At 36.5% G+C, this 13,154-nt stretch overlaps 1 protein-coding gene across 1 annotated transcript in view; it reads right to left on the reverse strand.

The window, feature by feature from the left end:
- LOC114140363 (CDK5 and ABL1 enzyme substrate 2-like) overlaps positions 1-13,154 on the reverse strand; it is a 44,012-nt gene that overhangs the window by 12,327 nt on the left and 18,531 nt on the right. The window contains exons 2-6 of the mRNA XM_028010170.1: positions 12,987-13,082; positions 6,945-7,022; positions 5,031-5,139; positions 4,784-4,952; positions 54-151 (exon numbers count right to left, since the gene is read on the reverse strand). Of these exons, the coding sequence (XP_027865971.1) occupies positions 54-151; positions 4,784-4,952; positions 5,031-5,139; positions 6,945-7,022; positions 12,987-13,082 (550 nt within the window). The remainder of the gene's footprint in view (positions 1-53; positions 152-4,783; positions 4,953-5,030; positions 5,140-6,944; positions 7,023-12,986; positions 13,083-13,154) is intronic.

Raw genomic sequence — 13,154 nt, forward strand, 5'->3', positions numbered from 1 at the left:
CCTTGTAGATAACACGGACAGCGTTTGAATGCGGCAGCGGCGTGAATTCCTACCATGTAGGAGGCGAAGATCAGCACCCGTTTATGTTTCCCACAAGGCCACTGGGGGTCACTGAGAAGGTTGGGGTCGTATTCTGACACGTCTTCCACACCTGAACCAAAACAGAATCAGACGCATTCAAAACAAACACACTGCTAGTAATTAATCATTTTCTGTATCCAAGGGTCAAGAAAGACGCCATTTTGTTTTCAAAATTGAAAAAAAAGCTGGAGAATCTGTCCTAATCTGCATTAAGGCTGCAACTAATGACTTTTTTAGAAATTAAATATTATGATAAATAATTATTCAGATAAAAAAAAAAGGCAAATTCTGCAGGTTTTTCATTGAACAACTTAAGCTTTTGTTTTTTACACAATATCAGAAATACATTTAAAAATGCAAGTAAACAAATAATTTATAATTTTTATAATAAGAACATGTTATTCCCTAAAATGCAATAACAGCACTCATTTAGAGAACGCTTAAATCATTAGTGGCAAAGGATGCATCTACAGCTAGAAAATACTCATGTTGAATATTTTTTGGATTAAATAATTAATAATTGGATAATGAAAGGTGCTTAATAGGAGCTTTTTTTTTTCTTTTTTTTTTACAAAACGTGAACCAGGCGACACTTGAGGGGTTCTGGGTAAAACATTTTTTACAACGTTTTTTTTTTTATCATCTTAAATGCAAACTTTATATATTTTTTGTACTGTTTTGGTTCATGATTAACCAACTACTAAATAAGTTGACAATTATTTCAAGAATCGATTAATCCGATTAATCGTTTCAGCCCTACAGTGCATGGAATTGTAGACTCTCCAATATCCCAAAACATTTTTATTTAAAAATCTAACCTCTTTGTTAGAATAATGAAACCAAGTGATAACGATCCAAAATGTACGACCAAATCAACAATTAAATGATTCATAACAGTCAAGCTCACAATTCCTCCAATCCCCAAACCTAAATCCTACATAAAACCTTCTGGGTTCAGCACATTTACAACAAATATGACAATAATTATGTTATTTCTTAACATTTTTCCTGCTCCATATTAAACATCCTTAAATTAACGATTATTTAAATAATTTTGCAGGTGGAACAACAAAAAACCTTATTTTTTAAACATCTTTCCAGATGGAGGACTCTGCACACAAACTGTTGCCACACCATGAAGAACAATAAGATCAATAAAAGGCCATTTTGTTTATGTATTAGCTAAACAATCTTGCTTTTGTTTTAACTATATGCTGCTCAACCTGCAGAGAGGTCACATGATGCAGATGTTAGCCGACCTTCTGATGAGCTCGGTTATTGCAGCTGGGCCTCTAAACAGATAGAAACTGAAGACAGAGGGAGGTTCTGTAATTTTCTGGCATCTTTAACTTTATATGTAAACTGAGATTTAAGAGGATGAAATATTACATCACAGGAAAACTAAAAATACCATCCTTACATCAGTGTGCATGCTGACACAAATTAAGAGTTTCCTCAACCCGCACACACACAGCTGTGTTATATTAAAACAATCCGGGGTGTGTGTGTGTGTGTGTGTGTTTACAGATAAAGGATGTGACTTATGTTGGAGATATACTCTGACCCAAACTCCAGCACAGCTGTTTGTTGGCCCTCCCTCCATCCTGTATTTGTTTTCACTTCCTCCAGTGGCGTCCTTCATCTGTCTTTGTTTTTGCCTTCCTGCCCCTCTGGCTTTACTTCCTGGATTCACTTCTTATATCTAAAACCATATAATTTACATCTGAAATTAAAGTTATTAAATGTTCTCATGCAGGTTAATGTAGAGATTTTCAAATTTAAAACTAAAATTTCAAAATCAGTGGTCCATATGGAGCAAGACAAATGTTTTCTGGAGACAAATACTGATTTATTTGACCATAATGTTATTGCAATAAATAATAATATTGTTGTTTAAAGACCATTTTCAAGTAATGTAATGTAATAGTATAATAATGCAAGAACACATTCTCAAAGATAACCTTGGACACTGGAAGTGGAAGACATTTTAAATATCCAAAATAGACACAACAACAGAAACAACACAGAAAATGAATTAAGTCTCGGTTCTTTAAAAACAATTAGAACCTCATACTGCAACAAAAAGCAGTATACTGAAAACTTTTATCACTCAGTTTCTGATAGAAAGAGAGAAACAAGAAAAATGACAAATTATGCAAATGAAAAATATTGAGCTCGTTTGAATTTATCATATGATTCATTGTTTTCTTCTTTACTGCAACAGGCCTACACTCTGGACAGGCAGCCAGTCCATTATAGAGTCTTAAATATCTCAGATAAAACTAATTTTTATACCAAAGTGTACTTGAGTCAACAAAACAGGTAGTTTCAAAATGAATAATTAAGAACACACCCTCTAGAATCATTATATCCTTTAGATAGAACCAGTCTGACATCATAGGTGAGAAATCTCAAAATCTGACATGTTATGTGCAAAAAATCTTGGGAATTTAAAGCCCAGATGAGAAATAACGTCAGTGACATCTATCAGAGTAGAAATGGTTAAAAAGTCGAGTCTAAGACCTCAGTGAACCACAGTCAGAGCCATTCTGCTCAAATGGAGGAACCATGAAACAGCGGTGCCCTTTCCCAGGAGAGGTCGGACTCCCGAAGTCCTGACTCATCCTGGAGGTCACGAAACGACCCAGAACAACATCTAAAGCTCTGCAGGCCTCATTTGTCTCTGATGAGGTCATTATTCATAATTTAACAGTAAGAAAGGCAAAAAACGGCATCTATGAGCTCTAAGGAAAAAAACGACTGCTGACCAAAAAAAAAAAAAAACTAAACAAAGATGCATCTCACATTTGCCAAAAAAAAAACATCTTTATGCTCCCAGAACTTTTGGGAAAATCTTCAGTGGACCGACGACAAACACAGACGTTTCCATTACATCGGAGGTAAAACAAACAGCATTTCAGGAAATAGTACCGCAGGCTGACAGTCAAACAGATCCTGCTCTCAAGCTGAAAATCCTACTCTTCAAATCTGAGATAACAAGCAAACTAAAACCAACTTGGATTGTTAAGCAGGACAATCCACCTCTAATTCCTCCACATCAACGTAAAACAAACTTATCCAGCTGCTGAAACTGATTTAGGTTTGTCACAACTTTTTTCACTAAGAGCCAGATTGATTTGATTTTCTCTTAATAAACAAAATTATCATTTGAAAAAGTTTGTTTTTGTCTGATAATAAAATCTGTTTGATAATCTGAAAAATTAAAGCGTGGCAAACTGACTGCAAACCACTGGCTGGCACTGAGCTTTTTCAGCCTTGCAACACAAAAAATAAACACTAGGGCGCGTTGAGGAGCATAGATGATGTAATAAAAGTCAGGTAATGTTAGCAGGTCATTGAAAACATAATTTGGTACAGACACTTAAAGGAGCTGCTGAGAACTTGAAAGAAAAAGTAAATATTATTCTATCAGCAGTAGAGTGAAGAATACATTCATAAGGGGAGAAAATACTGTAGATATTCACCAAAGTCGCTTCAACTGTTCTGCACGAATCTCATCAATAATCAACTTTGATTTCCAAAGATATTCAGAAATATCTGGGCTGAAAACATGGACTGTGGTCAGACGGATTAGAAATACTGATTTTCTTTTCCCCAAAAGACAGAAGATAAAAAAAGACACAGTTAGACTCATTTCAGCAACAGGTCCCTGCAGTCGGTCCCTGTGCTGGGGTTTCATCGTTCCCTTTGGGGAAAACTCAGATCCACTTCTGTGGTTGCAGCATTAATGCAGATAAACTGGAGTAGCACACGCTGCGCCAAATCCTTCCATGCATTTTGCAGAAAGACAATAAAAAGACACCACCTAACCGTGAGGTCTTCCAAAACTTGGATAGAAATGCCCCAATTAGAACCAATTAATCTTTTAAATTTAACAAATGTAAGTTTTAGCCATTTTTTCATTTTCTTAATGGAATTTCCATAACAGAAATAAGAAAGTGTCAGTAATATTTTTTTACCTAAGTTTCTCATCATCAAGTTGGAAACTATGTGGTTTTATTTTCTTCACTTTCCAGCAACATCAGCACAGATGAAAATATATCAATACTGGTTTTGCTAAAGTTTTGTGCTTTTCCACTATTTTAAAACCTATAATGAGAAAAAAAAAGTGGTTCCTTCAATGACAACAAAATGTCTAGATTAAATATTTATAAAAACAATTCAAGTTGTCTTTTTTAAAAAGGTTGTGTAAAATGTGTGCAGATTTATTTTTTTTCAGCTGGACTGAAGGCAAAAAATGAGTAAAGAAAATCACGTTAAGACCCGCTCTGCTGAAATAATGGGACAGAATAACATCTGGAAAACTTCATCCTTTTGGTTCATTAATACCAAAAGCTACAATTTGATTTATAAATCACTTTAAAACAACACCCACCGTTGGCCAAAGTGCTTACACTAAAACAAATAAAACAAAATAATTAAGAGATTAACGGCATCACCTCAAGCCGAGTCAAAAACCAAAAGAAAAAAACATTTAAGGAATATTTAAAATAGTGAAAGTATTGAAAGTGAATTTGTAAAAATAGATCAATATAAAATTGATTACATCTCTGAAAGTCAAAGTTAATATAAAATAATAGTTTTTATGTGTTAATTTGCTTGACAGCAACTTAATGTTTCAGGATTTGTTCCTAATAACTTGTTTTTGCATTACATTTGCATTGTTGTGTGCGTTCGTTACCCAGGTCCAGTCCCACGGTGCTGCTCAGGCGGCTGGGCGGGTGGCTCCTGCCCGGGATGCTGTGTGTGCTCCTGGACATGGGGATCTGCAGCGTCAGGTCGCTGACTGACGACGGTTTGCACCTCACCAGAGCGTTGGTGGGGTACAGGAACTGGGCGTAGGACACTGACTGACGGGACAAGAAAGTAAATGAATGGATCTGAAGATAGTTGACTTCAAGTTAGAAAAGAAGAGAGGAGAAACTTACCCTCCCATACGAGTCCAGCTGGAAACCCTCAAGTCCCGGCACCATCTCCAGGGTGGTGGAAATGTTTCCAGAGGAGTGTCTCCTCCTGGGGTGGTTTAATGTGGGGTCACTAAGCACAAAAAGAGGCAGGGAACTGAAACAAATGCAGCCGACAGCATGACAGAGTTCCTGTTTATATACAGACTCAAATTTCTAGATTTCATAATGAAAGAATTACTTTTGATTTTCTTTTTTTCCGTAAATACTTTGTGTATAAGATCCAGGATTTCTCCTGGAAATCTAGATAAGCCTGGTGGTAGGGGCATGTGGGCAGTTCACCATTTGCCCCGTCGTGTTTTTGTATTAAAAAATGTTAAGGAAATTTTGAAGAAAATACAGTTAAATAAAACTACTGAAATGCCATTATCTTTTGGAAGAATTGTCTGCTAAAGATTACTGATGTATATAAATCTACCTTAACACTTTGCTATCACTGTTACTGGTGTCTTCCTTGTTATTTTTTGTCTGTTTATGGTCTTCTGAAATGGAATGAACAATAAGAAGCATTCAGATTCTGATTTTAAAAAGTCACTTAAGATAAACAAACAACACTTAGCCTGGTGGTGGGGGGCGAGTAAAGCCTGGTGGCCCGCCAGGCTTATGAAACACTGGGGGAAACTCTGAGATGTTTAAATAAACAGCTCTGATTTGCACGGAAGATCCACTCGAAGTGAAAATGTGGGGTCCCTCATGCAAACTCTCTGCCATTGTATCTATTCCTCATGCTGACTGCAGACACATCTGTGTGCAAATGTTTTGCATATTCATGAAGACAGACAGACACACTAAATTTATCGATTCTCCTCAGTTTGAAACATTTTTCATGTTGTTTGTAGATCTTGTTTATATATGCAGAGACCTTTAGAGGATTGGGTTCCAAGATGTAAACATGTATATTCGTTTTCACTTTCCACCCAATCTGACTGATTCAGTTCGGGTGGTGTGTGACAAATACGTGACAATTTCATAGCATCTAGCTGGTGGAGATAAACCCCAAATGACTTGCAGCACTCAGAAGTTTTTTTTAATCTCTAAGCCGTTTTGAAAACCATGACCAATGTTTGATGCATCTTTGTAGGTCTACCACATCCAATTTCAGTTCGTCATTAGTAAAAATGAAAAACTTCAAGGCACATGACTCATTCTGCAAGGAACTGAGAAACATAAAGTTAGAGTTTGTAAGTTTCAAGACAACGAGCTAGGAAATGTAAATAGATTGCACATTAGAGCATCTAAAAACAAAAGTGGGACGTGTCTGTGCCTGAAAGGTCACAGAAACCACAGCGCTGAATCCTTTCAGTTCCAGATCACAGCCGCAGCTACTTGATAAAATGTGAGGTCTGAGCTCGTTCCCTCTGCGGGTGAAACAGAAAAAACAAAAGCGTCTCATCTGCCTCAACCACTGTGTGTGTGTTCAAACCATTTCCACGTATGCATGTGTGTGTGGGGGCAGTAGTAAGGTTAGGATAATTATCAGGTTGTTTTCCTGTCGTTCTGCAGCATCACACCAACGAGACGTGATGGCGTGCAAAAGATATCATCCTGAAACAAAGTGTATGAAGATTAGAATGAAGTTTACATAACTCCTCCTCTGCGTCTGTGTGAGAACTAAGTGGTATCTTTGAGGATGTTTATGTGCGATTATGTCGCTGTGTTTGCGTCAGTCATCAGGGAGATCCAAGGTTAAGCCAGATGGCTTCATGTCAGCTTTCCAAACTGCTTCCTCTCTCATTTTCCTTTGTCTTGAAGTAGGAAATGACATCTTCCAGTTTATCTCCTCCTGTAGCCAGCTTTCTTTCTCTTCTTGAACCCTTTGTCCCCGTCCCCAGTCCTTCAGTCTGCTGAGATTGATGCTGAATGAAGTGTGTTGATTACCTGAGGTAGAAGCTCTCTCCGTACGGCAGGATAGAGAAGGCAGCACACAGAGACCTCTTCGCACAGATGAGCACGATCCTGAAATGCAAAAAAGCCCAAACCGGTTAACATCTGTCCCATTCGGTTCCATTTATAAGAGCAGAACTGAGGCTTGGCTGGGCTGCAGGATCTCAGGGGAGCAGCGGCCGTCGTCATATCACAAAAACACACAAAAACAGACAGTCAACTCTGAAGCACAGCTGTGACTCGAAACAGCTGAGATGAGAAGCTCTCAGCAAACACCATGAAGCATCTGAAAACTGAAATAGTATTTATTTATTATTTTACTCACTTTCTGGACATATTTATATGGTAAATTTATCCGCCCGTCCATGTTAGTGACTCTGCAACCCTGCAACACTTGGGTAATGTAATATTTTAACATTATGAAGAGAAATGTGGCAACTAGTCTTAAAAATTACTGCGCATGCAATAAACAAAACAATATTTAATATGGGGCAAGAACAAAATATATTGTATCCTAAAAATATGAACATATTCCAATTATTGTTATTGGCTAATAAAACAAATTATTAATTATAAGCTTATTAAGAGGATGGTAAATATGTTTGATACCTTGAATCTGGTCATTTTAATTTATTTTCTGTACCAAAGAAAGGGGGAATCCTTTCACAGTAAATGATCAAAGATATGATAAATGCTCACCCCTACTTAAAAATCAATTCATTTTGTGTTTTTTTTAAAGACGAAAGATGCTTTTCTTGCCTTTTTAGCTTTGATGTGTTAACTATGACGTCTTATCAGTGCACCGTCTGGAGCATGAGAGTGTGTGTGTGTGTTTTAAAGCATCTCCTCCAGAGGTCAAACCCCCGAGGAGCGCCGCTCTGGAGAAACATATTCACACTCCAACACTCAGGCTCACAATTAAGACAAATGTGTGAAAACAAAAAACATATGCTAATCTGTTTTCAATATGAAGATTTGGACAACTTCATATTTACTGACCTTGTGTTTCTCTGAAACAGAGGTCAGTGTCGGAGTGACGCAAAACGATGAGGATGTCCACGAAATTACAAGCAGCCTGTTTTAAAACTGCTAAAGCGAAGCAGATGCTACGCTAAAACGCAGCCAGATCAGCTTTGAAGTTAATCAGAACGCTGGCAGAGAGAGCAGCAAATCTGCTGAAGTGGTTACATAAACTGGATTTAACAATATTCACAAATTAAACAGAGATTTAAAAGAAATCTTGGCTAATATGACATGCATGGCTTTATGAGATTAGTGCTGACATTGGCTCTATGGATAAGGGATTAATAAAAAAATAAAAAATGCTTTTGTTTTCAGATAGGCTTTTTTATCTCAAAGTGGACCTTCGGCACGGCTGCCTGCTTGTCTCTGATGATCAGTGGGAAAGTCAAGAACAGGAAGTCACCAGGCAGAGGAGAGGAAACAGTGGACCAATCACAACATGGCTGCTGCAGTCAGAACCCAGCTGGGGAGACCCCAAGTTCACCGAGCTGTTAGGACACATCATAACATTCAGTGACATTATTACATAACTAACTTCATAACAGACCTCCGGATCCGAATTGGTGTTCTGGAGGTTCAAAATTAAAACACAGGACTAGGCCTGGGCGATAAACTGAAAATTAACACCAAAATTTATGACAAAGATCAACGTAATCTTTGACATAAATTTGGTATTTTGGGTGTTTTAAAACCCCCCGTCCAGTCTGTAGGACGTAAAAGAGATGGTAAGCTTGAGAAAATGGAGGAAATTTCAAATGTTGAAATGGCGGCGGGAGAACTGGCTGAAAAGGACGAGGAGCAGATCATTCCCCAAAACATTTATCAATCATCTGACAACAGTTTGGGGTCAGCAAAGATGTTGGAACACGGACGTTGATTTATACTTCTAAACTTGTTCAGTTGTGCTTATTTGTTTAATAACTTCTAACAAGTACACCAGTGTTGGCCAAACGTTTTGGGCCAAAAAAAGTTTGGTTTTTGAGCTGCAAAAGCCAAACTTTCTGGGCCTTTTTCTCTGTTTTAGTTAAATAATTGTAGAAAAAAAAAGTAAAAAATGATTTGCACAATTGCGTTATCATAAGACAGGCATACAGTTTCTAACTTTTTAGGGTCGATTATTTTCTTTTTTGGGCTGAACAATTTGCGTTGAGTAAAAGTAGGTCAATGCTTGAGGTTCTAGTATCTCGAAAACTAAGAAGATTGCAAAAATGTTGATAAATGGACATTTGTATCTCTTTTTTTAAGAAGATGTTATTTATCTGTAAAAAAAAAAAAAAAGTTGCTCTAGATAAAAAAAAAAAAGTGTCCATCTGCATGAACCACCTAAACTTGCATTGAGGTTTGGGGCCACACAAACTCCTTCAGAAGGCCGTAAATGGCCCCCGGGCCGCACTTTGGACACCCCTGAAGTACACATGTTATTTATTTATTTGCAGATCTTTAATTTTAAATTCCATTAAAAATAATTGGGTGTTTTTATGAACCAGTCTGAATGGATATTAAAACAGAAATTTAAAAAAAAACAACTGAGTAAATTATTCAGATCTATCAATTAGAAAATATTGCTTTATTTTGTCAAATCATTTCTAAAACAAGCCGACGTGTAGAAACAGGAACCAAGGTGGCAACAAATCAAGTTGGAGGAAACTGAAAAATGAAATTGCAGCAAAATGGAGATTTAATGAAGGGATTTTTTTAGCTCCTAACATAAAATCAGATCAGGAAGAAACAGAAAGTACTGATCTGTCAATTCAACACAGCAGTCTGCTGAGCTTTGTCTTTATTCTGGCTCCATTTAAACATTCTGTAACCATTACTCACTAAAGGTTAAAGAGAAGCACAAAGAGCTCATGGGGGTTTTCCGTTTGTCAGACTGAGTTTCTGCATCACGTCTAAGAACGGGCCGAAGGAGGGAGCAATCAAAGAGCAACGAGACTCTGAAAAACAGCCAGAGGAAAACAAACTTTTGTTACAAATGAAATGTTTTTGTTGACTGATGTAGATTTATTAACACTTTTCCTTCTGTCCAAAACATTTGACATAAAGATTAATTTATTTAAGGAAGTTTTGATCCTCAGCTAAGGCAAAGGGTTTATGAAGGGCTGGGCATTTATCGTAATATTTATCGTATATTGTGATAAATTTCCTATGAAATTCTGATTTATCATTATGATGTTTAATTCCAGTTAATGATAATAATCTTGGCTGAACTACAAACACATCTCAATGCTTCCAGCTGGACCTGTTTTTACAACAATCATTTCTCACACTGATAAATTGTCCTCGGCTCTGTTGATGCCCAGGTTTAATTCATGCTCTCTGCAGGAAGGACAAGAATAGAAGCGAACATTCAGATTGACAAAGTCCAGGCTTCCCCAGCAGTGCCACGCTTCCTCCTGCTCTCTATGTCAGTGAAAATGAAAGAAAATACAACCTTTATTTCAGTATAGTTATTATATGATGAACATACACACCAGGAAATTATCTCCTGACCCATAGACATCTCGTTTTCATTTTTTGCCACATTTTTATTTATAATTTACGTCATAATCTGCTGTAGAAAATGTTTCCTTGTTCATTACAAGAGAAGGTTAACAGTGGAGATATTTATTTCCAAACACACTTTTAATGTTTGTTGATGAAAAACTCAACATTTGTCTTATTAAATTCCATTTAAAGTCAAACTGCTAACTAAAAAGTTAGCTGTACTAACTCTAAAGCACTAATCATAAATATTAGTTCCACTAAAAGTAAACATGGTATTTAGAATATGCTAATGCTAAAGCGGTAACTTCAATCTAAATTATATCTGCCCATGAAAGACAGCAACCATCAAGCACCGATTTAATTTTGACATCATGCTTTACATGTTCTATAATGCATTTAAATATTTTATATATGTTTATCTCTTGCTTATATCTTCTTTGTACTTGTATGTTTCATGTTTGAAATAAAGTTTAAAGGTTTTTCTGAAGTAAAGAACATGAATATGTTGAACAATCGATAACCAAAACTTCAACTCAAATGTAAAATTTTATTCAACTCAAAGTTTTAAAATCAGTCGGGTAAATTATCGATTTAGAATTTATCTAGAAAATTTAGGTTAGGGGAAGCTAAGTGCGGTAAATATTAACAAAGTTAGCAAAGAAAACAAAAAATCAGCTCTGCTATTAGCGAATTAGCAGAAGTGTGCTCACCACTGTAGATAGCAGTGATTGATATATTAGGCTGTAAAGTTTTACAGTGTTAATTCCTGAAACCAGTGTTGTTGGTTTGTCAGTTAGGGACATTCCATGCATTTCATCACAACCTTTCAAATAATTTTTTTAATGTTTCTTAAACACACCGTCTCAGACAGAAATATTTCAACCTGAGCTGCAATGCTAAAAGCAGCAGTGTGTTTCAGTTTAACTGTACTAAAAATTAATTTTAAAGATATTTTTTGTCCTTTCTCCATACAGAGACAGGAAATGACTCGACCGTTCTGCCTCCTGTAGCTTCTGGTAGCCTATAAGGCAGCTTTTCTCACAGTGTTTTGATATTCAGGATGGTCTGGTCTGTATGTCTGAGTAGCAGCGTAGATTATCCCACGGCTTGCTTATACTCAGCAGGACAGGAAAACAAGAACATGAGCCTGAAGCTGTTTGACAAGCGTCTAATTTACACCTTCACAATAAAAGCCCTAAGGCATGTATTCTGCACTCTGAATATCAAGATTCATTTTTAGATTTGAGGCATAATAACTGAGATTTTCTAACAGGTTAACTACAGTATTAAATCAGTGCCAGTCCACTGTCAAAGGACAACAGTGACTCACTGCTGGGAATGTGGAGCTCAGCGGGGTTAAAAACAAACACCAGATGCCCAAGAGCAGATCTGGATTTCTGCCGTTTCAACATAATTTTCTTTGGAGTAGCAGTGAGTGATTAGTCCTGCATGCACGCTAAATGCTTCCTACTGGCGTTTGCTGCAGCCTTCGTGTCACTTCTGTTTAAGCTGCACAGATATTTAGAGAGCTGGAGCGCCAGCCAGCTGGCCTGACCTTCCTTTCTATTGTTGTTGTTCTTCAGTAACTTCAAACGGTGTGAACAGGAAGGCTCAGCATGCTGCAACACCTGGATGTACACTTGGCTGCAGCAATGGAACAATGTTGGCTAAAATTAAACTTATACTTTCAAACTTGATCAAGGACAAAGAGAAACATATGAAAGCGTATTAGGGCCATTATTAAAAGAAAGAAGTTAGTACATTTCTGCCAAAAAATGTGGAAATTTTGAGATTAGTCTCAGAAATTTTCTAGAAAAACGTTGAAATTTCTGGGTTTCAAAAGCCAATTATTTTTTACTTTAGAAACAAAACATTTTCTAGAAGATTTATGTGATTCATTTCAAAATGGCTGAGTTTACTCTAGTAAATTTTAGACTCGAAACTTCAAAATTCCAAGTTTTTAATAAAAAATTTCTGAAATTAATATCAGAATTTCCAAATTTTTTGGCAGAAATGTACTTTTGTTTTCTTTTAATAATGGCCCTAATACGCTTTCATATGTTTCTCCTTGTCCTTGATCAAGTTTGAAAGTTGCAAGTTTTGTAAGTTTCTTTTAGCATTTTTTTACTTTTGAATTACCTTGTTTTACCTAGAAAATTTCTGTGATTAATCTGAAAATTTCTGATTTTTTTGTAGTAAATTTTAAACCTTTGAAATTCAGAAATTTCCATGTTTTTTGTTGAAAATTCCTGAGATTAATCTGAAAATTTCTGAGTTTCCTCTAGCAAATTTCCACTTTGAAACTCATGAATTTCTAAATTTTCTCTAGAAAATTTCTGAGATAAAAGTCAATATCTGTGTTTTTTGGTGTATATTTACTCTTTTTTTCTACCTACACTGGCCCTAGAACAGAAAAGTGAACTGTGACGTACAGAAAAACTGGATCAGACTTTGCTTTTGCACAGGATTTCTATAATCTATAAGTTAAAGGTGCAGAACAATAACATGTTTCTGTTTGTGCCCCACCTGCTGCCTCTGGTGTCGTACTGCTTCATGTTTTTAATGAAGTGGATCTTCTTTGCTTGTCGAGGTCTTGGAGAACCACCAGAGAGGTTCCGAGTTCTGCAGAAAGAAAAAACATAAATATTAATGAAGAGTTTACTTGTACTTCAGAAAATCATCCGTACATCCAAC

This window comes from Xiphophorus couchianus, chromosome 24, assembly GCF_001444195.1.
Source record: "Xiphophorus couchianus chromosome 24, X_couchianus-1.0, whole genome shotgun sequence".
NCBI lineage: Eukaryota > Metazoa > Chordata > Actinopteri > Cyprinodontiformes > Poeciliidae > Xiphophorus > Xiphophorus couchianus.